Source organism: Acanthopagrus latus, chromosome 9 (genome assembly GCF_904848185.1).
Source record: "Acanthopagrus latus isolate v.2019 chromosome 9, fAcaLat1.1, whole genome shotgun sequence".
In the NCBI taxonomy this organism is placed as follows: Eukaryota; Metazoa; Chordata; class Actinopteri; order Spariformes; family Sparidae; genus Acanthopagrus; species Acanthopagrus latus.
In genome coordinates this window covers 10,613,145-10,639,045 of record NC_051047.1, presented here as the reverse complement: position 1 = coordinate 10,639,045, position 25,901 = coordinate 10,613,145, and the positions used below count along the sequence as shown (strand labels likewise).

The following is a 25,901-nucleotide window of genomic DNA, read 5'->3' as shown; positions in this document are numbered from 1 at the left end:
CTACACTGTAGCTGCTATGTGCAACACAAAACATTTCGGGCTGTAATCTCTTAAGTAGAACAGATGGTGTAAAACATGAACTTGAGATTAATAGGATCAAAAAAGGAATGGTTTAACATGCTGGTTTTGCTCTCATTTAGTGAGCACATCTAATAGTTGATGTTCCTGCATTAATCTTACATGACTGATGGAGTTAAACAGCTATATCTATATGACCACATTCAACTGAAGAAGCATAATGTAATGTGGCTCACATCCAATGGACAAAAATAAGATTACTTATAATTAAAACTCGTTAACACAGATTAAACTTTTGGGGGTTTAAACAGTCGGCCGAGGTCAATCGCGCAACAAAAAACAAGCGCACCAGCACACGTAAATAGTATTGCACATGCACAAGGTAGTATTATTGATTTTTGGTGGTATTTCCCTGAAGAGAAGTGCAGGTCGATCCATCATGTGTAGGCGAGTGGTACTCCCTGAACGGTTCCATGTAGTTTGCAGAAAGACAAAATGCACACCGTTATCCCATTCTGTCTGTTTTTTCTTTGCAATACACAAGAAACCCTTCATTTTGAAGTAGGGCTTCAACTATCAATTACTTGGAATGATTAACCTGCCAATTATTTTCAAGATGGATGCATAAATAAATATATGGAATAATGAATAACAAAAATGCTTATAGCAATTTCCTAGAGCCCATAGTGAAGTCCTTAAATTGCTCCTTATGTATAAACAAGAAGACTTTTTATTTACTATCATGAATGACAAAAGAAAAGCGGCAAATCCTTACATCAAAGGAACTAAAACCGGGAATTTTTTGACATTTTGTGCTCGAAAAGCAATGTATTATTAATTCTATTATCAAAATAGATGGCAATTCATTAGAGCTGCAACTAACCATTTGCCACACAGTACAGTAAAGTGAAAGAGTTGTAGGGTCAAAAAGTGAAGTAGTATCAGAACAGGCCAGACTAACATTTGCCCATTTGGCATCTTTCCAACTCAGATTCCTAATTTTGCCTCCTCATCATGGGCTCATTGTTTCTCCTGACCTCCACCCACTCCTCTTCCTCTACTGTGCTGTTACTGATGATAAGCTTCTGCAGCCTGCTGTGTTTCCTTTGTGGCAGAGCATGCTGTCTGAGAGCACTGAGCTGAGAGCGTCGCCTCGCTCTGCTTACTTCCACTCCTCTGGCTCCACTTGGCTCCCGTAAAGCTACTATCTGCCGGGGATATCACTCTTTTTTGGCACAAGCCTTACTTTCAGGGATGACACCAATCGATTGCTTAATGATATCCGGTGGGATCCAGAGCTGAGTACATGACAAAAATGAACGGTTGGTCGATTGACAGAAAAGAATCTATCACAATCTAATTTTGAAATTCTTCAAGCAAAAATATGAAAAATTTACAGTTTCCACCTTCTCAAATGTGAGGATTTGATGTTTTTTTTCTATCTACATGATAGAAGATTGAACAGTTGATAGTTTTGCACAGTTTGCTGAAAAAAAGAAGAGACGAGAAATTAAAATGTTACCTAAGGCTCTGGGAAATTACAACAGCCATTTCAATATATTTAATCTTTACATAAGCAAAACAGTTAATGAAATTTTCATTCATATAAATTGCACCATGTTGATTAATGGGGAAATGTTTGGTATTCTTAGCCCTGACTATTTTCTGTCCGAATTGATCAAAAACATAGTTATTTCAATTAAGCTAATGCATGACATGCAAAAAAAATCCTACTGCAATTAAGTTACAGATATTGCTAATGAGATACGAGTCCCAATTTTTAGTCACGCTGGAATAGTAGGTGAATTTCTGCTTTTCATTTTCATTGTGGAAAAAATGACAAAAATGATTTTGTAGGAATCCGCACCAAACACGGAGGTTCCCTTAAATGTGGAGTAATCAGACCAAGACTGGAATTTTGAAGACGTCCAAAAACCAATACCAGAAGTAGAAAATTCTGATGTTGATATTTTTATCTATTTGCAATGCAGTGTATAGGATTTCTAGCCATGGCTAATTTGACAATCTCGTCCCTGACTAGGCTTCTGAGTAGCAAAGCACATGATACATCACTACAATATAGACAAAAAAGTATCAATAAGTCGGTCAGAATTCTCAGATTTTCCTTTGTTTAAGCCATTCTTTGCCTTAATATTGAAAACTGTGATATCAGTCAATGTTTTCATGTTTGATGGCATTGTGAATCTGTGGGCCTTTAACTGTAAAAGAGCACTGACGAAATGTCTTTGCTGGTTTGCAGTCTCCACAAACTGCACCACTCTTAGTGGCTCCTTTGCTGGAACATTTTGGATTTGACTCACTAGTTTTGGGGCAAGGGCGTTCACACACGTGACAAAGATATGCAACAGAGGCAGGATAATTTTTGTTCTTTAACACTTAACTTTACCATCTAAAATGACAACAGGGCACTGAAACAGTAAACTTATGGGGAATTTAATGATTATAAAATACCTTATGCATTTTTGATTCCATTGAATTCACACACACACACACACAAAAAAAAAACAGGTTTTCATTTCGGCACATATTAGGCAACAAATATGCCAATACTGATATACCTGTGATACACCAATATCTGCCAACCAATTACCGGACAAGTTGTAAGCCGAGGCACGTCTGTAGTGAAGTGGATTGTCTGGCTTCAGCGAGTACATTTTATAACAAATTCACACTTTCCACATCTGCATGGCCACCAGGCTTCCCACCAGAATTGCGTGTGAACTGTTTGTATATAGGCCAAAACACATTAATTCCAGTAAACCCTTTTTTTTTCATGAATGCAAAGATCACCACCTTTTGCAAAGCTCTCAGGAGCAGACCCACACAGGCAAACTAACGTGTCCTTGTTCAGTATATACAGCAAGATTATGCAACACAAAAAGTCAACAGAACAGTTAGAGCCCAACAATCACCTTCTCTCCCCTCTGACAAGGAACTGTGTGCCGTCAGGGAATTCTGTCCACAAGCAGAGAAGAAACATGCATGAATGAATGATCAGCAGTGTGGGATACAGGAAGTGAGCAGAAGCACGAGGAGGGAAACGGCGATTGTTAACTCACAAACAGCTGAACACGCCTGCTTTTGTTTGGACAGACTTGTGGGTATGTGCATGTGACCAAGTAGCGAATAAAACACAGAGAAAGGAAGTAAATCCTACTGTCTCACTGCCCTGTCAGCACTCTCATCCTCTCCCTCCATCATACAGCCCACCTCAGGCTCTTCTCATCCTCTCTCTTTTAAGACTTGGCCTTTTCTACTCTCGTCCTCCTTCCAGGCCACTTAGGATTTTGTCTGGCAGACTGCCCGCCCCTCACAGTCCACACAAATCAAATGTACACACACGCATTCAAAACCATTCAGTAGAAATGAGAGAACACAATGTGAGCGCCATATTCTCTCCTATTCTGACCAATAAACCATGTATCTGGCCTCCCACCCTCTGTATCTGCCTGCTCATTTACCTCTGCCGCTGCAAACACTTGCGCTATTTTTGGTCCATTGTGTTTGATGTGAAGATGGAAGAAAACCATGCCTTTAAACACAGAGGAAGAGGAACGCATGGGCTTAATGAAAGCAGGGAGGAAGTCAAATTTACAGAGCGGAAGAGTGTAATGTGCCCGGTAACATTCTCAACCAATCTGCTGAAGCCATAAGCAGTTCAGCGGCGTCTCAGACTACTGTTGGAAATCACAGAGGAAGTATTACAGTGCTCACAACTACAGCATGTCCTGAAAACATCTGGAACACATCATTTTTATAACTTAACTAAAACACCATTCCACTGTGACACAAGTTGCCAAGACACTTCCCCAGTCAAGTTTAAAGGGAAATGTCAAACAAGATACAAAGAGCCTGCACAACAAGGCAGGTTCAACATATGCAGGATATCCTCGAGTTACTTGGCTTCACGGAGCCTCAGAGTAATGATCACACTACATGCTTGGAAAACGGTGGTTATCAATTCCTAAGTCAACCCACATCTAGCCATGTGAATGTTTACAGCACAAAAGGGGTTTTGCTTGATTTCTGGGGACAGCACTGATACTGAAATTAAGGAGTAAGAAATTCCAATATTGATGTATCGTTCGATGAACGCAGTTCTATTGCCATGATCCCTCAAATGTGGCTATCTGACACTTGTGGCAAAGATCAGAGGCTAGATGTTGTACAGTTTTAAAATACACTTACTGGGAATTATGACCTAAAGGATATTTTTCTGCATTACAGTCCTCCCCCCTAAACAGAGATTTCATATCGGCACATATTAGGGAACACATAGACCAATATAAATCTATCTTTGACCACAAACATGTATTATACTACAGGCAGCAGAATGACAAGATGTACAAATGAAGAGCAAACTATAATATGGACAAATACTAATAAGTTAAAACACATATTCTAGACTAAAAGCAACACACTTACAGCTGCCAAATGCAGGCTCGACAGCTGGCATTGAAAAAAAATCCCCCACTGTGTGAATGTGTAAATTAATAAGCTTATAAATATCACTGTCCCATCATGAGGACACAAGCAGATCTGATTATAGACACATTTGTGTATTCCATTAAATTAATATGTTGCGTAGATGTAGTCTAATGACAATTCAAGAGTTTTCATTTAACTGACACCAGGGCTGTCGAATGGACTTGGGCAGTAACTCAACTCTCAACTCTCACATCTCACCTCAGGTTGTCTCTACAGGTTCTTCATACCAATCTTGAACTGGGGAAGCAACCATACCACTCTAATGAGCTGCGGGACAAACTGGTTTCTTGTCATGTCGGTATAATGTTCACACTTAGGTAAACAAGATCTTCATCTCAATCCAAGTACAACTATGTCTGAAAAAGAAATAAAGTACATTTAAACTGTGAAAGTATTTTTTTTGTTTTGATTTGTTTTGTTTTTTAAAAAATCTGCTTGTGGTGGCATGATGTGGTGATGACAGTACAACACTTTTAAAACAAGGCTGACAACAAACAAAGTGGTTAAAGTGTGTTGTTTACTGTCACTAATGTTCTTTACCGTCAGGAGGTGGATGTGGGTTGTGTAATCTTTATCGAGTTTGTTTGCATGTTACTGTGACTGGGGGTATTAAGACATCTCTAATACGTTCTCCCCTGCTACCCACTCATTAATTTTAGTTGTGCACCACCAAGTACACTCTGCCATGATTAATATGGTAAACACAAACAGATAAAGCTCTCCTAAGCCGAAAAGGCAATGGTCATATTTTGAGCTAATGCATCATCTGTTTAAAAAACACAGCTACTTGTTATCAGTTTATCAGTAATGCATCTGATATTTATCCTGCTAGTCCGCATTGTTAAGGTTCCATTTGCGATGTGACCATAGATACTAAAGAGCAGTCTCTCACTGGGGGGTTGGGGCCGACTCTGACAGAGAAGTACACATTCTGAAGAGTCATTCAACATGGAGTGTTTGGACAGCTGACTGGCACAGCTCTCATCACAGCAGTCGAGTGACCAGGAACGAGACAGGCTGGCGGAAGCATCAGGTTAGGGGGAACGAAAATAAAAATACAAACTTTGCCTAAGATTACCTCTCCACCCCTATAGCACTCCAAACAAAACCACGAGCTGTGTCTTATATCGACTACAATAATCACACAAGACTGTCATTAGTCTAAATACAAGCGTGCTTTCAGTGAACAGCTACTAGAACCGCATTGGAATACGTTTCACTTCTACAGTGACTCAATGCCTGAGGCCAAGTACACACGAAACACCCACGCTGGGCAGCTTCAAGAGAAGGAGCCATCTATAACCGCAGGGAGAGATGATATGGAACATCAAAGAGGCTTGTATGTTTAAAAAAAAGAAGAAGAAGAAAAGCTGTCTTAAAACATCTCATTTTAAAGGCAAGAAGCAACACAGAAAGGCAATGAACCAGAGCAATACAAGATACAGAGCATGAATAAGGCTTGTGATGTTGTTGATGCAGGTGGAGGCTCCACTTGAAGGCAATACACTAATCAGAGCTTACGTATACAATACTGAAATACTGTTACTTAAATATTACTGAAGTGACAAAATCATTTTCTGAAAGCATGTAAGGACATTGTATTTTATTTTGCATTTCTTTGAAAAATGTGTTCAGTGTCTCGATCTGACAGCATCCCTTTTGTTTGTCCCCCTGCCCAAGCTAAGATACAAGTGTTACATTTGTTCTCAGTCACATAAAGACAGAAAACCACCCAGCCTAGAGCATAAAGAATGCAGCTTCTCAGCAAAGAATGAAAGCTATTTGTTTCACATAAACTAATGCTGCCCAGAGTTTATGATTTAAATCAATACCACAGCCTTCAATACAAGGCCAAAAAGGGATCTTCATTACTGCCAGCACGTACCCAGAATGTGAACATTTGACACCTTCTGTAACCCAAACAGAAAACAAATAGGCTCGCTGTTTACAATAGTTTGATTCTTAATGCGCTGCAGCAAGCAAATAGACAAACAAACACAAACAAATGAAGAAAAAATCTTTAAAAACACAATGGCCGCAGCATGTTAGAAAGAAATGCTGCAAATAAGCGAACAAGTCAAATCAAGAAGCACTTTCTACAATTTGTCAACACCTACGTGGCAGAGAGACACCTGCTGCATATAGAGACAGGCCAAGGAAATACAGGAACGCTGCCAGCACTACACTACACTGAACTGAACTGGTGACTATGTTAATTATAGTGCTGTCCGAACGCACGGAGAAGGTTTGTCTTTTGAATTGAATTTGGTAATAGTGTCTCCATGCCTATTGTTCTTTGCCATTTGCCAAAATTGTTCATTTTTACCATCAAGGGGAAACTTCTATGCAGGGCTCAACAATATGGATTTCCATATTTCCAGAAAATGCAAGAGATTACCTTTATGAGCTGGACGTGAGCAAACATTTGAATCATCCAGATTCAACAGGAGTTTCGTTGGGTGGACTTAAGTTGCTGCTTTCCATTCATGATGCGCTGTGTCCATGTGCTGATTTATTTACTCAAATGAAGAGTGAACGTGACAATCGTCGTATGACTTGCAGCCTTACTGTATTTGCATCATGTTTCTGTACTCTGTGGTCATATTTGGAATCAACTGGCAACAAATGCCATTTTTAAGCCATTGAAACCAACTAAGCTTTTTTGGCCCCCATCCCGATCAGAGTTATTAAGTATTGTTAGATCTGATAATTGTATATGTTTGTTATGCATCTGGCATACACGTTGGGCTAAATGCTGCAAAACAAGCTGTGGCGGTCCATTTTTCTGGTATTTCAATGCTTAGAAAATGGAACCTTTGACAGCATGCCAAAACCAACAACAGTAGAGGTAGCTGTAAGGGTAAAGTAAAAGGGTACTTGTTACCAGCTTGTTAAAAACAGCCATATCATGTTTGTATCTTTTAACAATTATCTCAACTTGATGAGTGTTTGATCTCAATAGCCCTGTTCTGACTACAGACTTGCTGAATCATATCAACAGGTCCAGCATACAGAGCAGAGGTCTTCCTTACTTGACCTTTGCTTATCAAAACGCACTCTTGATGAGTCTCATCTTGCTGTAGTGGTGCCACTGACTGCACTCCATTTATAGGAAAATATTCAATCGAGCTGATAAGCTCCAGAGTAATCACAACATGAGGCCCTTGCCGCGGAATTTATCTAAGGGTTGCAATTATTTACACTCTGCTGATAATAAGTCACCAGGGCCCACAACCCTCCCCACATGGATAAGAGTTCTGGGTCCTTGCATACTAGTGAAACACAGAAGCATTTATTTAATAAGCCTGAGCCCAGATGTCTGACAGGACATGAAACAAATATGGTTATTGTTCCAATGAAACATTTTGAATGTGCCCGCAGGAAGGGAAATGACACGGACCGGTGTGTTATTCAAGTTACACACTGTGCTGCCTGCGCTTTAAACTGACAAGGGAAGGGCTAAATTGTCTCAAATTGACTGGGGCCGGACAGAAACCGAAAATGTGGAGATAAGCCGCTGCGAAGGGTGATACAGACTGAGAGGAGATCTGCCATGCCGTCAAACCGTGAAAGCGCATACATCAGAGGGCATGGTACATGACTGAAATCAGTAAACGTACACTAGTTTCGGAAAGGCTAGGTATTACACTACAGCACCCCCCCTTCAATGTACGTTGCACCACAACAACGCATGGCGTGTCACGTTGCCCGCTAACCTACAGCACACACACAGCATGAGGTGCGAAGTGAAAGGCTACACCTGCTGTCCTACGACTTGCTGCTGGAGTCACGTCATCTTCACGTGAGCCAGTTTGTTAACAAGGCCTTCCAACAGTCGCCTCTTCTAATAAACAGTCCCACAGCTACCTTATTTATGTATGTATGTATATATGTATATATCTAAGTGTGTGTGGTCACCGAGATGACGGGAGTGTTCAGCCGTACCTTTGCCATTCTGCCACGCTGTGTACCAGGACAGGCTGAGGAACGACGTGAAGAAAATAATCGCAGTGGCCACAGTTCCATTTCTGAGCCTCATCTCATTTCAGCGATGCCTCTCCTCGGCTGAGTGTCGGGGACCCCGGAGCTGCCGCTGCCTCCCTCCCTCCGCTCCTCTCTCTGCCTTCAGGGTGTCGAGACGGGTGTAGGCGCAGGCATACGGAGGCGTCAAACGGTCAGAAACCGACGGGAGAAAAAAAAAAGAAAAAGAAAAAAAATGCGCTGTAGTTACCCGGAGTGTGTGAACGCGGACTTGTGCGCTGGGAGGGGAGTGCTCGAATGTACCCTCAGTCTCGGTGCGTCTTTCGTTGTCGTTGGTTCGGAGGGCTGGAACTGGCTCCTCCTGTACCGTCCTACGGCGATCAGTCACGAGTCAACTGCCTTCCCGGGCAAGACAGCTTACATGGTCGTTTAAAATTGAACTAGCTAGCTGCCGATACAGTCCATCGTATGTTTGAACAGCCAGTCGTTAGCTACAAGTTACAAGTGGAAGGCATTTCGAGTGTGTGATGGTTGGTCCTCCGGGATAGGCTGCTCGGTCTCTGACGGTGGCCGACAGGCAACGCCTCAAATCACGTTGATTCCGCTTCAACTGGCAACAGATGAATTTGAAAAAATAAAAGCCAGCTAACCAAGACTGTGGTAGTTGTTTGTTTTTCAGCGCTGCCCCATTTAAGCGTTGAAGGGGTAACCTTGCTGGCTTCTTTCGTCTGTTTTAAGTGATGCATTTCGCCATTTTCACATAGGTAACTTTTACGTTAATAGTTCTGCCTTCGAAAACAACTGCACACTTACGGAATGGGCCACGTGTTCCCGCGATATTTGTGACCTAGTCCGTGCGCTGCGAGAGACAAGCCAGAAAACAGAACAGATCGTGTAAACGCTGAAAGAAAAAGTCGCATTGTTAATTTACAGCAATTTTATTTTATTTGTTTAATTATCTGTGTCTGTAGTTATTTACAGTTCAAAATCTTTTTGGCACTGTAAATGTCTTTTTCCCCTGCCAGGTAAGCCCCTTTAAATTGAGCTGACAGTAACGAGAGAGGAGAGAGAGTTGCAGCGAGTCTCAGTGTTTTATCATTGCGTCTGCTATACGTAATATGGACAGAGTTTTTATGGACTTCATTACAGATCTGGCATCTTCAGCGCATCAGACGAGGTCGTTTCAGTGTTTACAAGTTTACCAAACTGGTTGTCTGTGCATGAGAGGGTCGATTTAGTGACAGTTTATATCCAGAAGCATTATAAAATCCACATTTCTGTTCCCCTGCTGCAGTATTTACTGTGAGGGCATTCAGACCATACGTTTATAATGGAATTTATAATACTTGATGCTTCTAATGTTTAGTTTAATTTGAATTTATACGCGAACTAGTGATACTACACCAGTAATTGTCATGGGGATTTTTCAGACGTGAAGCCAATATAGCATTTCAAATGCCTTGAAAGCGTTGCTTGATTTATGAATTGAATAAACCCCATACATAATTTGATTGTTTCGAAACAAAGGTCAGACCAGCTAGAGGCACTATAGAGTTTGCTGTTTTTGGTTTCACACTTTGAGACTGTCAATTTATTTTTAAATTATTTCATACGCCTTCAAAATCTGAGATGACGACCATCTGCTTTCCAAGATATCAAGACAATCTTACAGTCAATTCTGCTGCAGTATCTGACTCCCGATCAGTGTGCTCAACAAGGTCTTCCGGTAACAACTTTCAAAATAAAGCATTTAGTCTTTTGAGGCATCGCTGGAAACTGGAATCCGGCTACTCTGAATAATGAATGCATTCTTTAACAAACCGTGTATCTAGTTGTTACGTCAAGATTAAAATTACTACATTACGAAATGCCTTCCTGTAAAGACTTGAAGATTGTGGGAAGTTTCGAGGTGTCAGCCACAGGCCTCAAGCGACCACAGTGTTTTACACCAGGCAGCAGCAGTGACTCCTCACTCTATCACAGAAAGAGCGCCATCTACTGTGCAAAACCGAGTTGTTTCAAACTAACAGGTATCACACAGCCTCAAACAACAAGAAACTGATGTCAACTCGTGGCTACCTGTTATTTTAATGTGGGGGGTTTTTTGTAATATTTTTAGAGAAATAACCACGCTTAGCTTCGTTCACATTTTTGACACAATTAAAGAAAACAGAGCTCAGAGGTGTAAATATTAAATAACCTTTGAAGGTTTAAATGATAACACCATGAATTTCTATTCCATCAGAACAGTTTGAACAATAATAGTGTGTGCGAACATTCATTTTATTTTTCAAACAGCACACATACTTTAATGCAAACCCACAAAATGTCAAAAACAGTGTCTATAAAGAATATATTAAAAGACAATTTCTATGCTTCCTGTGATGACTGTGGCTTCCTCGTGGACTCTACATACCTTCACAGACAAAACAGGAAACTGATTAACTGATTTTGTGAAATTGTGCAAAAGAAAAAAGTGAAGAATAATCTTGAAACACAAATTGAAATTGCAACAGCAGTTAAAAAAGGAAAAGATTTTGAAAATATTCTTTTGGCACCACATCTGTGGTGTAGACAGCTGAGTGGATCTTTGTAGGCTGACACAATGCAGCAGGAGAGATCTTTTCTTAGAAAGGTGTCGCTTTAAAGTAGTCCTCCAGTGGAATGAGCGATACGCCTCCAATCCAGTCCTGCAGCCAGACCTGGATCATCTCTAGCTTCATGAAGAACCACTTGTGTCCCACTGGCCACTTGGCCATCACAGGATGTCTACAAAAATAAAGTATAAATCATGAAGACACATTTTGTTATTTTCCCCCATTTTCAAGGTTAAAGGAAGTCAACGTGTATACATACACTACTACATCACCCATTAGCTGACTTACCTTGAGAACATTGCTTCCTTTGCAAACGCAAGCTCCTCTGGGGCCACCTCCACCATCTTGCCTGTTAGCGTGAGTCTAGCACATCTTGGATCCTCTGGATCATACACCATTTGCCTTTAAACACAGACAATCATGTTACCATTGTGACACACCACATCAAACACAAACACACAATAGGGTTTTTTAGCTTTTCTGGGCCTACAACTAATTTAACTTTAGCTGGCAACTGCCTCAGGGCCCAGAAAGCTCCAGGGCAGGCATACCGCGTGTCAGCTGATTTGTGCTAATCATTATTTCATCTGCAGGCAGTCATGCATCTGGTCACGTTAGAGTGTGTGCGAATATGTCCATCTTTCTATCTCTCTGCTGCTAATCTTGCGTTCAGCTGGACCCATCAACCTTAATATTTTGGTATAACGATTTGTACACAGGCAAAGTACAATTGTTCTGGATTTGAACATGTTTATCTTCTCAAAAATACTGACACACAAATACACACAACACAAAAAGGGAAAACTTAGGGGGAAAAGGGAAAATGAGAGAACAGTAATGCTTAGAAGAATTGTATAATATATATATACTCCTTTAATATAAAAATTACAGTACGACTGACATGTGACCTCCAAACCCCATCCCAACCCTGTAATTGGATTGGCCTTTTACACTTAACATTAAATTACATATTCATAAGAAAATATTAAAAATAATTTGAAAGTATGTTAGGATGTAAAATCCATTAAGGTCCAGATGAGAGTCAAGCAACAAGCCTAACACTGTCTGTGCACATTTATGACTGCCCGCTCATGGACCTATCATGGTTATGGTGATGCACAGTTTTTGAAAAACCTATTTTAGTGACTGCACTGTTTGATAGCACCACTGACTCCTCTTGACTAGACAATAGTGGCTGTAAGTAAGCAACTGCATCAGTCATCACAACATGTACTATTTACAACATACATGACTTGTATAGAGATTATTCAGTGTATACTTTTTATGCCAATGGCCATTGATAGATAGATAGACATACTTGGCCATTAACGCAGATTCTGACTCTGATTATAAGTTTGGAATCTTGTTTCCACTCGACACATCAGTTACTGTTGACAGATTCCTTTGTGGGCTTATTCACATGGCTTGTGTTTTGCAACATGCATATCGTCTCCCCTTAATCCCACTATTGTCAATGGAGTCACATCCTGCTCCGCACACTCTGTTTCCCACCCACAAAAATCGGCGTAGCTGTGGGAGTACGTTAAAGTTGGGAATTACCTGCAGAATTCTCCCTCAGCCTCAGAGAACGTGAGCGAAGCATAAGGATTATTCTTCAGGTCTGATACAGAGTTGTCCATAGGAGTCACATAGAAGTAGATGACTCCGGTGCTGTTGTCCAGTGGTCCATCACTCACTGAGAAGATGTTCCCAAAGGGGAGACCTTTGATCTGTGCCAAGAGTAGGATATTAGCAAAGATATCTTGCTACAGGGAACATACCCTGATGATGCTGAGCCAGAGGGGTCTGAATGGGTGCGAATCGTTTTCACTTTTAATAACAAACAAAGATTAATCAAACATGCAATTATACCCTACTGCATGTTCTTCAGGCTATTAAATCGAGAGCTGAGACCATCCATAACAGAGTAGCCATCAACATGAATATTTATGTACTTTCCTTGGTTCAATTTAATCAATATCTGTCCACACTGGCAATCCTCACCCTCTGCAGGAAATGTAAGAATGAATCCTGTTACCCATTCTTTTACAAGATGTGAAGCTGTTTCCATCCTAACCAACAAAAAAATAGGATAAATATGCTTATGAAATAACAATAAGTTATTAACAATAAGTTCTGCAACAAATGCTAATTCACATTACAGATTTCAAACTATTTTCTTGATTGCAGAATGTTATGTCTCCACCATGTTTTTATGTATGTATATACGTGTGTGTGTGTGTGTGTGTGTGTATATATATATATATATATATATATATATATATATATGACAGTATATATATATATATATATATATATATATATATATATATATATATATATATATATATATATATATATATATATATATATATATATATATATTCATTTCTATGCATTCTATTCATTTCTATGCATCATTCTTCCTTTTCAGTGCCCGGTGCCTAGATTACCCATAATGCAACTCTCTCACATTGCAGTGTGACTCCCCAATACCTGTATACACTGGTGTGGTTACCCTTAAATTGTTGAGGCGTGTTGACACAGCAGTGAGGACATACATTACCTTGTCTAGAGTTGAAATGGTGGCCAGATGACCCCAGTCACTGTAGTGAGCTATGTATCTGGCAGTCCTGGCGGTCTCCTGGTGAGGTGGAGGGGGAGGACCGCTGCCCCCGGACTTCTTCACCTTCTCCAACCGATATGAAAACAGGCGAGAAGAGGACAGCTGAGCCACATTGTCGTTCTCCGGCTTCACGAGCTCTCCGGGGCTCTCCACGCTGTCTCCCAGGACGTTAGAGGACGGGTACGCCTGCTTCCACAACCCCGCACTGTCCACCAGCAGCGCCGGGGCGACCTCCTCCGACAGGTCCGCGTCCTCCACCACGTCGTTGGAGGAGACGACCCAGGACATGGAGCTCCTCAGGGTGTAGCTCCGGCATAGGCAGAGGAGACTGGCAAACACAGCCAGGGGAAAGTAGCGGGCCCTCATGTCATTGAGCTCGGACAATGGCTGTCCGTCTACCACTCTCTTGTTGTTTACACCCTCACGTGGATGTGTTTTCGTAACACGGGGAGATTTTGCAACAGAGATGAGGCGACACAGCGACCCCTAATGCTGAACCAGGGTTACTGCTCAATTGATAGAGAAAGGTCCTGATACTCTTCCACTGTAGCCAGGGCTTTTACTAGTGCTCAAGTACAACTAAATAACGTTTATGTTTAGTAATACTAATGCCACTCACACTGGGAGAGGTTTATATGCTTTGTTTGGGCATATTAAAAGTACTACCACACTGTAAAAACAGTCCACTGCACGTAATACCCTACATTCAAAGACGTAAGTAAGTTTATGTAGAGTGTAATGAGCTCAAGTAATATCACTACAAATACTTCAGTCGTATTTTACACCTGCTTCTATCACACTATTAACAAAATCAGAATCAGATCAGAAATACGTTATGTATTACCTGATGAGTTACAAACTGATTAAAGAAACATCAAAATTAGTTTTTTTGCTCAGAGTCACCTCTGTAGGTGTCTGAAAATGTTTAGAATTAAACTTCTTAGTCTTCTCACAGTTCACATTCCCTCTATGGCCGTAAACCTGCTACAAGGGGTCCTTACTAATGATTTATTTTGATGGGTCATCTGCCATCGGCCATGAAGGTTGGGAGCGCTGAAATTACCCGACCATATATGAATCATTAACATACAGGATTTACTTTGTATTGAGTACTCTTGAATTGTTAGGTTTGGTAGCTGTTTTTACTTTTGTGAGGGTCTGATATTCTATACACTTAAATGATTCACTAGATTATTACAATATAATGCCATCAGCAACAATGGACAAGATACTTAAACAAGGCAGGTTCTGTTTTACTGAGCACTCACCATGTTTTGATATATCCAAAGTAATCTGAATGTGTAAGACAGATTCAGCTAAGCATCTGGTTGCAGCATCGGAGTAGCAGTTGCAGTCTGAATAAGTTTTGGGTCGTTTGTATGACTTGTTTGTGTGCTTCTGCACCGAGGCAATCAAGTACTGATAACATGTTTCAAACCAAAACCTACATTAATGATATGTAGTGCAACCTACCGTTTCAAGACCCTGTAGTCAGAGGCTTCAGCTGATAAGAGCTTAATAAGAGTTAAATGTTGGAAGTGGCCTGAAAAACCTCTGACTAAGTAGTTCTCTTACTTTGTACATTTTGAACAGCATTGTATGTCTGCAGGTCCGGCCAAGAAGAGCAGTGAGCTAACGGTCTACTTTTACAGCGATGCACAGGACAGGTTCTCCATCAGGCTTGCAGGCAGAGGCCAAATTATTGTGCAAGTGGATGTCCCATGATATACTACTACAGTACTGACTTACACTCTCCACATAATATGAAGAAATTCTACAATTATACGTCTTTATTTATCTATTTACATTCATTCTTGCTTCAAAACAACCACTTAAAAAACAGATGATTTATTACATCAGATATGAGGGGTTTTAATTTAGTCATTCATCATCTTCTCCTTTGCCATGTTACATTAAAGCACTCGACAAAGACACAAAGGCCGACATTAGAAAGTTTTATTATTTAATATAAGCTTTTAACAGCTGTGACATGTTGAATCACATAAAACAGTTTTCGGAAATGCCATTGATCTTGAAGTGCTTGTGGTGCACAGGGATTATAATTAATTTTCAATAGATACTCTGTTTGTCTGTCTCTCAATATAACATTAACACAATTAAATAAAAGTTAACACACACACACACACATACACATACAACAGCCTCAGCAGAGCTGAATCAACACAATCCTGACAGTCTTCCCACTCACTCCATGGACTTATCACTCCAGGCCATAGACTTCCTTTTTGCCAGTTCCATCCAGGACGGCTGGCCACTGTCAGACATTGGGGGAGACGATGAGGGCGATGAAGATGGCGGCACATTCTTACGCAGCCATTTGTCCTCACGAGGTCTGTCTGGAACTTTGGTGGGACACGACTCTATAAGAAAGAAAACTGTCATTTCACCAGTTCAGTGTCTATACATTTGCACTTATTGTGTGTCAACACACCTGCAGGTCTGTCTCCTGGCCTTCCCTCTTGTTTTGTGTCTTTGTTCAGAGGAGCGGGTTTTGCCGGTGCAGGGGATTCACCTGATGTCTGCGCCTCTGTTTGAGCTTTCTTCACGTCCACCTGGAGAAAACTGTGAGTTAGATCATCTGAATAATCAGGAGAATAATCTAATGATATTCTGTACTTAATTCATTGTGAAGAAACCCCATGAAAAGACTCAGACCAAAGAGGACCTGATGCTCTGATTCTCTCTGATTCTTTGCAGCTGAAACAAGATGCAGCTTAGTCCTCTGCACCATTATCTTCCTCTGCACCATCAGTCTTATTTGTTGTTCTCATTTGTGCTATTAAAAACAGACAAGTGAGCCACAACATTGCACTGGCAGATGTATGCGTTCTTTAGGACGGACACTGTAGTTTATGTTGAGTCAACCTCCTCACGTGAGAGCTAAAGTGACTACACTCCTCACAACTGCTCTATTTACATCCGTTCGCTAAAAGAACGTCCGTGTGCAGCATATTTAGGAAATTACAGAGTTTTCAGTGACCCCATTTTTAAGATTTAAGTCCTCAGAAGGAACAAATAGACCCAAGACCGATGCTGCGATCCAGGCAACTCGGAACTCGAAAATGTCTGATCTCCTACTAGAAAATGTCTGAGGTCACACAATAATGGCAGCACCCATGGAGTGGGGTAGGACCGAAGTATATGTATTACCCTTATGAATGGAATATTCAGATATATTTCCAAGTATAAGAGTGCCCTTGCATTTTATGTATAAGTGTGCCTCATGTGTAAGATGAAACATCATTTTGTTACAGTGGGACAATTTTTTTTGTTAACCTTGGGCATCAAGCACCTTGAACACTCAGAGGTCAACTAGAAAATTCTGGCCTCTGACTCTGATGAGAATACAGCAGGAGCACCTTAGACAGGGTATATGAATCAGAATATAATGAGATCGAGCCCCCAGGAACAGCACCAGGCTTTGAAGCAAATCTGACATAGCAGTTCAGTTACAACTCACTTGATGCACACTGGCCAAAAAAAAACAACTTTTCCCCTAAAGTTTACATTGTGAAAGAAGCTACTTTAAAATGGTGGGTACATTTCTTTGAGCTGGAAGATCTGGGTATTTTTATAACCCAGGAAGTGCAACTTTTTGGGTTTCACGTGCCACTGAGCTGCTTAGGACTGAACAGGGCCACACCTCCAACACTATATCTAGTTGTCTTTATAGGTCCATGATTGAGAGACTGACTGTTGCACTCTTGGTTTTTTACTTTTCATGGGATTTTTCATAGGAAGACATAGAATAACAGCAGCCTTATCCTTTAGCTGATCTACAGCCGAACACCTTATGAAACACAGTTACAAAGAAGTACCACAAACCCCCTTGGTTCCAGGTGTAGTCGTCCACTCTGCCCGTTTCTCCAAAAAAGCAGCCCTCTCACTCACTGACCCAGCCCAGACTGGCCGTCTCCCTGGCTGCAGTGCACCCTCTTTTTCCTGCACGGTGGCTTCTTTTTCCCCTCTTCCTGACGCAGAAACTGCAGGAGGAGGAGGCGTAGCTGATGAGCTGGTAGAAACTGGATATGGAGCCGAGGTTGTAGATTTGAGCTGACTGGCAGAGTGAAGACCTCCCCGACTGCTCCAGGGGGGCTGTTGCTGTTGCTGTTGCTGCTGCTGCTGCTGCTGCTGTTGCTGCTGCTGTTGCTGGCCAGAGGAAAGGTAAGATTGTGCAAGAGACTGTGTGATGCTCCCCTGTGCAGACTGAGATGAGGTCTCTGTTAGAGAAGAGTGCACGGGAGTCTGGGTCGTCCTCGGCTTGGTCTGAACAGACTGTGAGGCAGACAGAGTAGTAGCTGGGTGTGACTGGGGTTCACTGGTTTGTTTGGATGGCTGTGCTTCTCTGGAGGTGTTTGACTGAATGGGAGATGTCGTGGATGTCTTTTGTTGCACCAACACGAGTGACGGTTTGACAGTGTGTGCTTGACTTCTACTTTCTGCCCTCACTGCATCAGCTGAAGGTGGACTTGCAGCCTCTGGTGGTGTTGTACTTTGTTGTGTTTTCACAGAGTGTGTCTGCATTTGTGCAACAGTCGGCGTCTCCGTTTGATTCGTTGTCTGCGCCTGTGCTTGCGGTCGAGCCGCTGCTTGCGTGCTTGTGAAATCCCTCGGAAATCTGCTAGTGAAGAGCTGCTGAAGGCTTCTGGTCTTTTCCATCGCCAAGCTCATCCAGGACACCTCAGACGGGGCCGTCTGGGGAGCCGCTTGGGGGGCAGGCTGGGGCTCCACAAGGGCTGTTTCAGCTTCTTTTGAGTTCGAAGAGGCTGTCTGGGCGTCCGTTGGCTTGATGTGAGGGTCGCAGGTCGATGGCGGGTTATGCTTGACTGGAAGGGAGAAGCCAGATGGGGCTGGATCTGAGGAGTGACACAGTTCGGTTAGACACACTTGGCAGCTCTGTTAAAGGGAGCTGAAGCAGAAGTCTGGTAGAGTGCGAAGGTCCCATTTGGTCAGTGAGAATCTTATCACCCCAGAGTTAATATTTACTGTGTGTAAATTACAGTGTACATGTGTGTAATGTTTAAATCTATAGGGAGCTAAAAGGAAGATAGTAGCACTGAATGGACTACATTAATAAGTAAACTTCAGGTTAAAGGGTATACACATTACACACTGAGTGACACCACTAGAGACCATTCACAAAAATATGTCCAGCTTCTTCTGGAAACACAAAAAGCTACATACTACTTTTTTCACATATGCAGTAGTACTCCCCAAGACCTGTTAATATACTTTTATGTTTGAATTAGAGGAGCAGCCTCTTAAACAGCTTCTACATGGTAAAATAATGCAATTTCTCAGAGACTCACCAGCCAGTTGAGGGTCTCCACTGGCGGATGGTGTTGATGAGATGCTTGTTCGCAGGTTCTTACTCATATTCCCGGCATTATCGCTCACTTCGTGTCTTTTGTGTTTCTCGCTTTGCTCCTGACACACTGGTGACTTTGAGGTCAGGTTGGAAGAGGCATCAGACCGTAATCTGGTCGACTGAGATGTGGAGCGCAGTTTGATACCAAACGCTGTCTTTCCTTCGTCCTCCTCGACCTCCCGTGCTTCCACTGCCTCTTCTACCAACTCCTGGCTGCTCTCCACTTCTTTCTCCTCAGCGGCGCCTGTTGCTGGGGTTACATTTTTAGACGGTGCCACTGTTTCCGCCTTTTTGAAGCTCTCCCTCTTATCCCATGGAAGAACGGCGCTTTTGTGCGCCGCACCCTCCTGTCTAAGTCTTCCCACAGCAAAGGGGCCCCCTCTTGGCTGTGAGTCTCTAAGTTCTGCCTTTTCCTTCATGCTTGAAAAGGGCTTTTCCTCCATCTTGTGCCTGGCTTCAATCTGCTCCAGCACTCCCACAAAACTGCCAGATCGGGGTCTTTCTCCATCTCGGTTTTTGGCAGTGGTGATGGAGAAATGGAAGGACCCGGAGCCTGCAGCGGGACTCTTGATCACTCTCGTGCTTTCTGTCTCACCTGGCTGGTGAGCAGAAGAAGACCTGAGTGCCACAGCTGAGCTGTGGGCATTCGAGAGCTGGTCCGAGGAGGCTTCGGTCATTCCACACTTGTTTGGAGTATTTATTTTGTCATGGGACAGTGTTTGTATCTCAAACCCTGCTTCTCTTTTGTCCTTTACGTCTGACGGTATAAATGATGAGTGCGGCCGTTCACTGGGCCTCACATCCGCTGGTCTGTGAGGCTTAACTCTGAGTATCTGTGGGGGCAGAGGGTGCAGTCTGCCAGGGACAGCTTGGTCCTGTTCGGGAAAGGTTTGGCTGGATGATCCGGTTGCTGCCTCTGGAATGATTGGCACCACCTCGGGAGATTTTGAAGGAACACGCTCCGACTTTATGACAGCTCCTTCTTGTTCTGTTTCCGGCGTCACCTCTTCTTGTGTATTGAGCGGTCGCTCTTCCTCTGTCATAGACTCAGGGTGGTCGATGTTGTTTAAGTGAGACCTGGAGTCAATCTGAGAAAAAAAGAACAGAAGGTAAGGGAAGTGCATGAACTGTGTGTTGTTTATCTTCACTGACAAAATACTCACTGCGGCAAGTCTCTTCTTGGTGCTGGCCCTCTGGTTCCTGGGCTTGATAGACATCCGGTGGCGTGCAGCAGAGCTATCCAGGAAGGGGGTGAACTGGGCTGGGGAGCTGAAGTCCAATGGAGGCTCAACAACTGAAGAATTGGAGACGACGGAGGGATTGGATGGAGTCACCAATTTGGTTGATGTAGGTTTTTGGTTGGGCGAGAGTGCTCGAGTGAACGGTTGCGACATCGTCTGAAAAGAAAAGGAAAATCATAATGTAATGTATAGGAGGTGAACATGAGCCCACATAAAACAGCAGTCACAGTAACGTATTATTTGGACATTTAGGGGTTTGTTTTTATACCCTTTTAAAAAAAAACCTCTGTTTTAGTGTCCTCTGCACCACCAGACTAAAGAGCAGCTTCTTTTCTTAGTTTGTGAGACTCCTCTATTCCTCCTCATCATACCACCATAAAACCATAGTTTTCATTTTATTACTTTTCCACACCGGATGATTTGGAATCAGTCCCAGCGACGGGCATTAAGTATAACTATTTTAGTTACACATAAATAGCCAAACTTCTCGCTGACGCAGCGTTTAAAGGAATTCCATCCATGCGCAGTGCCGGGTCCTCATAGACTCCAGACTCAAAAAACAAACAAAGAAACACATGCGCACAAGAATTACACTTGCATATTAGGCAAGATGTCCAAATATGTTGCTACACTCTGAGAGGATGCTGCTTGTCTCTCCTCCATGGAGTCGAACCAGAGTAGTTGGCAAAGATTAAAACTAGTATATTTAGCCTGCACATCTACTCTAAACTATACTTGACAAGAACTAATCTAATAGGCAGATTACTGACCATGTGGAGGTAAAGCAGGATGATAAACTCACCTTGCTGAGGGTTTCCTGCGTAGTGACATCCCCTCTAGAGATCTCAGAGGGGCTGTGGGGATGACCGTCGTCGTCAGAGAGGCTTTCCTGATCCTCCGCTCGTCTGACTGGCAGAACCAGAGGAGGCGGCCCCAAATGCATCTTCTGCAGCTGGAGCTTCGTCTGTGACACCAGAGCACAAGGGTTTTTAATAAAGACTGCGTTCAAAAAGGCTCAATTCTCAACAAAACACCCAGAGTAAAGGTTTGTACCTGCAGAGCTTTAATCTTGCTCTGAACATTCTCCTGTGATAAGACCCTGGCAGGTTCAGCATCTGTCAGGACCTCATCTGCCAGAAAGATGCTGTCATGGGACAGTGCCCGTGATCCCATCATCCCCTGGGGGCATCTAGTGTGGCAAAACAAAAGAGGGGTAAAGGCATAGACTGAAAATCAGAACAGAAATGCATCTGTAAAGCATACGTCTGCAGTCATGCAGACACTCACGCCAGATCTTCTTCTGATCCCAGATCTTTTCCCGCTGTAATGTCGCTGGCTGACTGGCTGAGTTTGGCGTCTCCCTCCGCACCTGCTCTCTTAGTCTTCCTGAAGAGGCGAGTTTTCAGAGACTTAAGCTTGGACTTTTTGCGTCCTAGCAGAGATTGAGATGGAGACAGATCCAGGTCACACACACCTCCTCTCTACACCCTATATATTCTCTGATGATCTTTTCTAATTGTTACATCAAATCTGTGTCAACTCCTGTGGCAGATTATGATCCATTATTGCTGATAAATGGTGCCTTTGCTGTGTACCACTGACATGTTCCAATGTCATGCTGACAAAGTCCTTCATTTTAAAAGCTTGCTCTCTCTAGATGATAATCTCACCTGCGATGTCCTCTGTGCTTTCTTCCGTATCTCCACAGAAGGACTCCATCGATCTGATCCCTGGAAGACGTGCAGGACAGACGACAGGAAGGTGTGTAAAGAAAGCAACTGCAACTGTGACAACAAAGACTTGAGGCACACACTTTTAACAGGCTGTTGTCACATGCTGGAGGGTGTAAAACGTGGTCTGATTACGCCAGTGGTATGTTCTGTGTGATAGCCCGAAGATGGGACACTAGACTTGAGGTTCAAAGGTTTACTGGCATTATCAGGAACAGCACAATCTTTACCGTTGCTAGGTGCGGCGTGATGAAGAAACTCCCGACCACGTGATCAACAAAATATAATCAAAGAAGCTTTTACAAGACATCTGTGTTCAGAGTTGTCAAGAACCAAAACATACGTTATCATCATGCTATCACAAAGAAGTGCAGCCTGGATGTCAGATGTTGTGCACAAAGCAAAAGGTAAAATTCTTGCTCTCAGGCAGCTCCTCTCATGACTGACAAACATCCGGATTTGGGTTTGTGTGCGAGATTAAGTGCAGTGTGTTTGTTTCCTTTGTTTTCCAGACATTATTCTGTACGCTGCCCTGAAGCTGATGTCCCGTTTGAGAAATGCATCCACCGTTTTCTGTGTAGCCAAGGAGCTGTTGTCAACAGAGATGATCCTGCACAGCACGGGTGTCTGATAAGACAAGATGTGTCAGGTTATGGATAAACATGCAAAGTCCACACTGCACCTGTCGTATCGTCCAGCCCATGCTCTCAGCATACAATCACACCCTGTTGAGAACTTCAGAAGCAGGATGGGAGAAAAGATGTCGCGTTTTGACAGGCACAACATTCAAACCTCTTGCCCTACAAATACACTCCAGCTCGTCTGTGGGCTGAAACTCAGGCGCTCACAAATCAGGCCGCACCTCAGAGTTTTGTCATCCGGTGATCCGAGCTACAGCCTCTACAGAAACAGAGGATAATCCCGTGGATTATTGACATTGTGGAGAGATCCTTGTAAGATTTCACAACGCCATAATCCACAACAACGGCTTAATCACAAACTTCCCCCTGGCACGTACTGCAGCACAGAGTGTTCACCTGACATTCCCAGGGAAAGTACTTGTCCTTCTCAATGTGAAAAACTGTTAAAGAGCACACACACTCACACACACACACACACACACATTCAAACACTGCTCAGTGAACTCACCCAGCGTCTAACAGCAGCAAGTCTGCTCCTCTTCCCCCGTCTTTGTCCTCCTCTCTGAGCCGAGTTGTCTCGGCCGTGCCACTCTCCTAATGTTTAAACCTCAGGCTCGTGTCATCCACATCTGCAGACGGGGGGGGATGCTGAGGGAAGTGGAAGGAGAGAGACCAAACCGGCAGGGAGAAAGAGAGTGAGAGAGAGAAGGACACTTCATGACAGGGTAAGCAAATGCACAAAGAGAAAAGAGGACAGAGGAGAATGAGAGAGAGAGAGAGAGAGAGAGAGAGAGAGAGAGAGAGAGAGAGAGAGAGAGAGAGAGAGAGAGAGAGAGATACTCTATTACATTAGTGGCACACTGTGGCCCTCTGCGCTAAGCTCCTTATAAAACGCTAACCTGATTTTAGGCCCAGAAATGAGAGTAGAGGGAAAAAAAAATAAAGCTCCAGTTGGAAAGAGGACAGGCACACAAGAATTACGGCTCATAGGGCTGTTTACACATTACACCAGGTTGCTTACACTGCTGGGCGGTCACAGAGGAGAGTCCATGCATATCTGTGTGTGTGTGTGTGTGTGTGTGTGTGTGTGTGTGTGTGTATGTGTGCATCGTAGAAAGTTAAAAATTAAATACAAGCACAGACCAGGAATTAGCTGTTTCCCCCCTGGTGAGAGCCAGAGTTCAAATCCAAATGTAGCAGACAGACACTGGAGCTAACATCGGCTGTACTGCATTCTCTCTGTGTTATAGAGAAATGTGTTTTTACAAATGCAGGAATTTTGCATGTGTGTGTCCTACACATGACTACACATAACAGACTTCTTCTATTGAGGGATCCTTTCGACCCCTGTGTTTAGGATATTTATCATATGATGAAATGTTCCAGGTTTGATTGTTGCATGTGTGTCCGGTGAAACAAAATAACAATGGTAAAACATCATATTGCAAGTATTTTGACAGATATTGCAATATAATTCGAGGTGGATTTTAATGATCATTTTTGCATTACAAATTTCAATTCTAAAAACCCACTGGTGGATAAAACTGGTGCACTTCCAGTGGACAAAATATGATAAAGTGCCCTCCCTTCACTAGAAGTGTATCACCACTTTCTGTGCCCTGTCTATTTTCTTCACCCCTGCGCCTCACACATCTTGAGTCCGCCACTGCTGAAAACACTATTGAAATCAGGATGATGATGACAATGGGAATATCCAGGCGAGAGCATCCCTGCAGCGCTACATAACTTCATAATAATGCTTTTATAAACAAAAAACTGCAGCTTCTATCTATTTTGAACATTGTTTTTATTCATTACACAACCCTTGTCTGAAACGATAAAAAGTGTCTCTTTCACCGGCACTGGCAAAAAAACAAAAACAAAACACAAACATATGTCCCTCACCCATGTTTTATTATATATTAAAATAGTGAATCCAACTTTGTGCACATTCATAAAAGGATTGAATTCAGGGATGGGAGCAGCACTATCTAGGCCACTGGGCTACAATCAGTGAGAGGGAGGGCAGCAGGAAGTGGAGAGCAAACCTTTGCAACCACATTTTTGTGTGTGTGCGTGTGTGTGTCTGGACGTGTGTGGCCTTAACAGCTACTCTTATGAGGCTCCTCATCTCACAAATCCTTATCTGTTCCAGCAGAATATAAACCCAGCCGGTGACATCTGGATTACATGCAGCCAGACACATGTTAACAGACCACAGTGACATAAGAGCCTGGGATGTTTTTTTGTTTAATTTCCCCCATTCAGGGATTTATTGTCTGTTATGAGAGACAATGTGCATGCAAGCTCGTCTTATTTGATAATGTGATTATGTCTGATGTTTATGAAGGCTGTCTGTGATAATAGAAATACACTGCATGGTAACTGCACTTCTTGCACAGCCTCTGTCAAACAAAGGTACCGACATTTTTTTCAGCCATGGCCATCTTCAGTTCATGCGCTTTTTCTGAGGGATTATAATTTCCTCCTCTCAGAGCCCAGATGAGGACTGTGCATATCGAGATTAAGGCCAATAGATAATCCGATCACAGCGCCGTTTGAACTCACGCGTTGACCATTCATTCAAACAGTTTCCCATGAAAATTAAATGAGAGAGATATTTCCTCTATGATGGTTTTTTCATGGGGGGGGTATTTGGTTATGTAACCTTGAGGGTGACATAAACCAAGTCCCTGCTCACAGAAACTGACTTTTTTTCATAGTCTTATATTTTTACAAAGCTTTAGGTTGGCACCATATCAGATAACATAACACATTTTGTTAAAACGTCATAATAAGGATGCAAAACAAGTCCTTAATGCTGAACTGAAGCATGAATTAATGCAGGATGTGTGATCTATTCCCATTGCTCACAATTAACAAATAATCAAGTAGCTATTATGGTATTTTATGTGATTAGTTCACATTTGAAAGAGTATTGGTTCAGGGTGTGTTTCTTAATCCTCATCTCAGGACACCTGTCTGGCATGTTTTAGATGTTTCCCTGCTCCAACACAGCTGATTCAAGTGAACGGCTTGTTATCAGACTTCAGCAGCAGCTTGATGACGAGGAGATCACTTGAATCCAGTTTGTTGGAGCAGAGCATTATGAAAAACATGATGCCGAAATCAGACTGAAATGGATATCATTTCTATTATTTATTAATCC

General features: G+C 42.5%; 3 protein-coding genes across 10 annotated transcripts in view; all 3 read right to left on the bottom strand.

The window, feature by feature from the left end:
• The window catches only part of mgat4a (alpha-1,3-mannosyl-glycoprotein 4-beta-N-acetylglucosaminyltransferase A), a 34,954-nt gene extending 25,623 nt beyond the window's left edge, over window positions 1-9,331 (bottom strand). Inside the window, exons 1-2 of one of the 4 annotated variants that reach the window (XM_037108839.1) lie at window positions 8,759-9,331; window positions 8,473-8,650 (exon numbers count right to left, since the gene is read on the bottom strand). In XM_037108839.1, the coding sequence (XP_036964734.1) occupies window positions 8,473-8,566 (94 nt within the window). In that variant the 5' untranslated portion in view covers window positions 8,567-8,650; window positions 8,759-9,331. Of the gene's footprint in view, window positions 1-8,472 lie in introns of all 4 variants that reach the window. The other 3 variants (XM_037108840.1, XM_037108838.1, XM_037108841.1) reach the window with 3 other exon arrangements.
• Window positions 9,332-10,770: 1,439 nt separating this feature from the next.
• On the bottom strand, window positions 10,771-14,208 carry creg2 (cellular repressor of E1A-stimulated genes 2). Its single transcript, XM_037108842.1, has 4 exons — window positions 13,672-14,208; window positions 12,666-12,835; window positions 11,394-11,507; window positions 10,771-11,277 (listed from the first exon to the last, which is right to left on the bottom strand). Exons 1-4 carry the CDS (start codon window positions 14,095-14,097, stop codon window positions 11,136-11,138), a joined length of 852 nt encoding a protein of 283 aa, XP_036964737.1. The 5' UTR covers window positions 14,098-14,208; the 3' UTR covers window positions 10,771-11,135.
• Window positions 14,209-15,579: 1,371 nt separating this feature from the next.
• cracdla (cracd like a) lies at window positions 15,580-23,727 on the bottom strand. Of its 5 annotated transcripts, none has more exons than XM_037108835.1 (11): window positions 23,632-23,727; window positions 23,241-23,380; window positions 22,032-22,991; window positions 21,649-21,793; window positions 21,415-21,550; window positions 21,164-21,325; window positions 20,284-20,517; window positions 19,062-20,208; window positions 17,578-18,608; window positions 16,184-16,304; window positions 15,580-16,112 (listed from the first exon to the last, which is right to left on the bottom strand). In XM_037108835.1, exons 3-11 carry the CDS (start codon window positions 22,078-22,080, stop codon window positions 15,937-15,939), a joined length of 3,201 nt encoding a protein of 1,066 aa, XP_036964730.1. In that variant the 5' UTR covers window positions 22,081-22,991; window positions 23,241-23,380; window positions 23,632-23,727; the 3' UTR covers window positions 15,580-15,936. The 5 variants fall into 5 exon arrangements, 4 of the variants coding, with proteins under 4 accessions (XP_036964730.1, XP_036964732.1, XP_036964731.1 ...); XM_037108837.1 differs by lacking the exon at window positions 23,632-23,727 and having other exon boundaries at window positions 22,032-22,091; window positions 22,906-22,991; window positions 23,241-23,479; XM_037108836.1 differs by lacking the exon at window positions 23,632-23,727 and having other exon boundaries at window positions 22,032-22,091; window positions 23,241-23,479.
• Window positions 23,728-25,901: the final 2,174 nt, after the last annotated feature.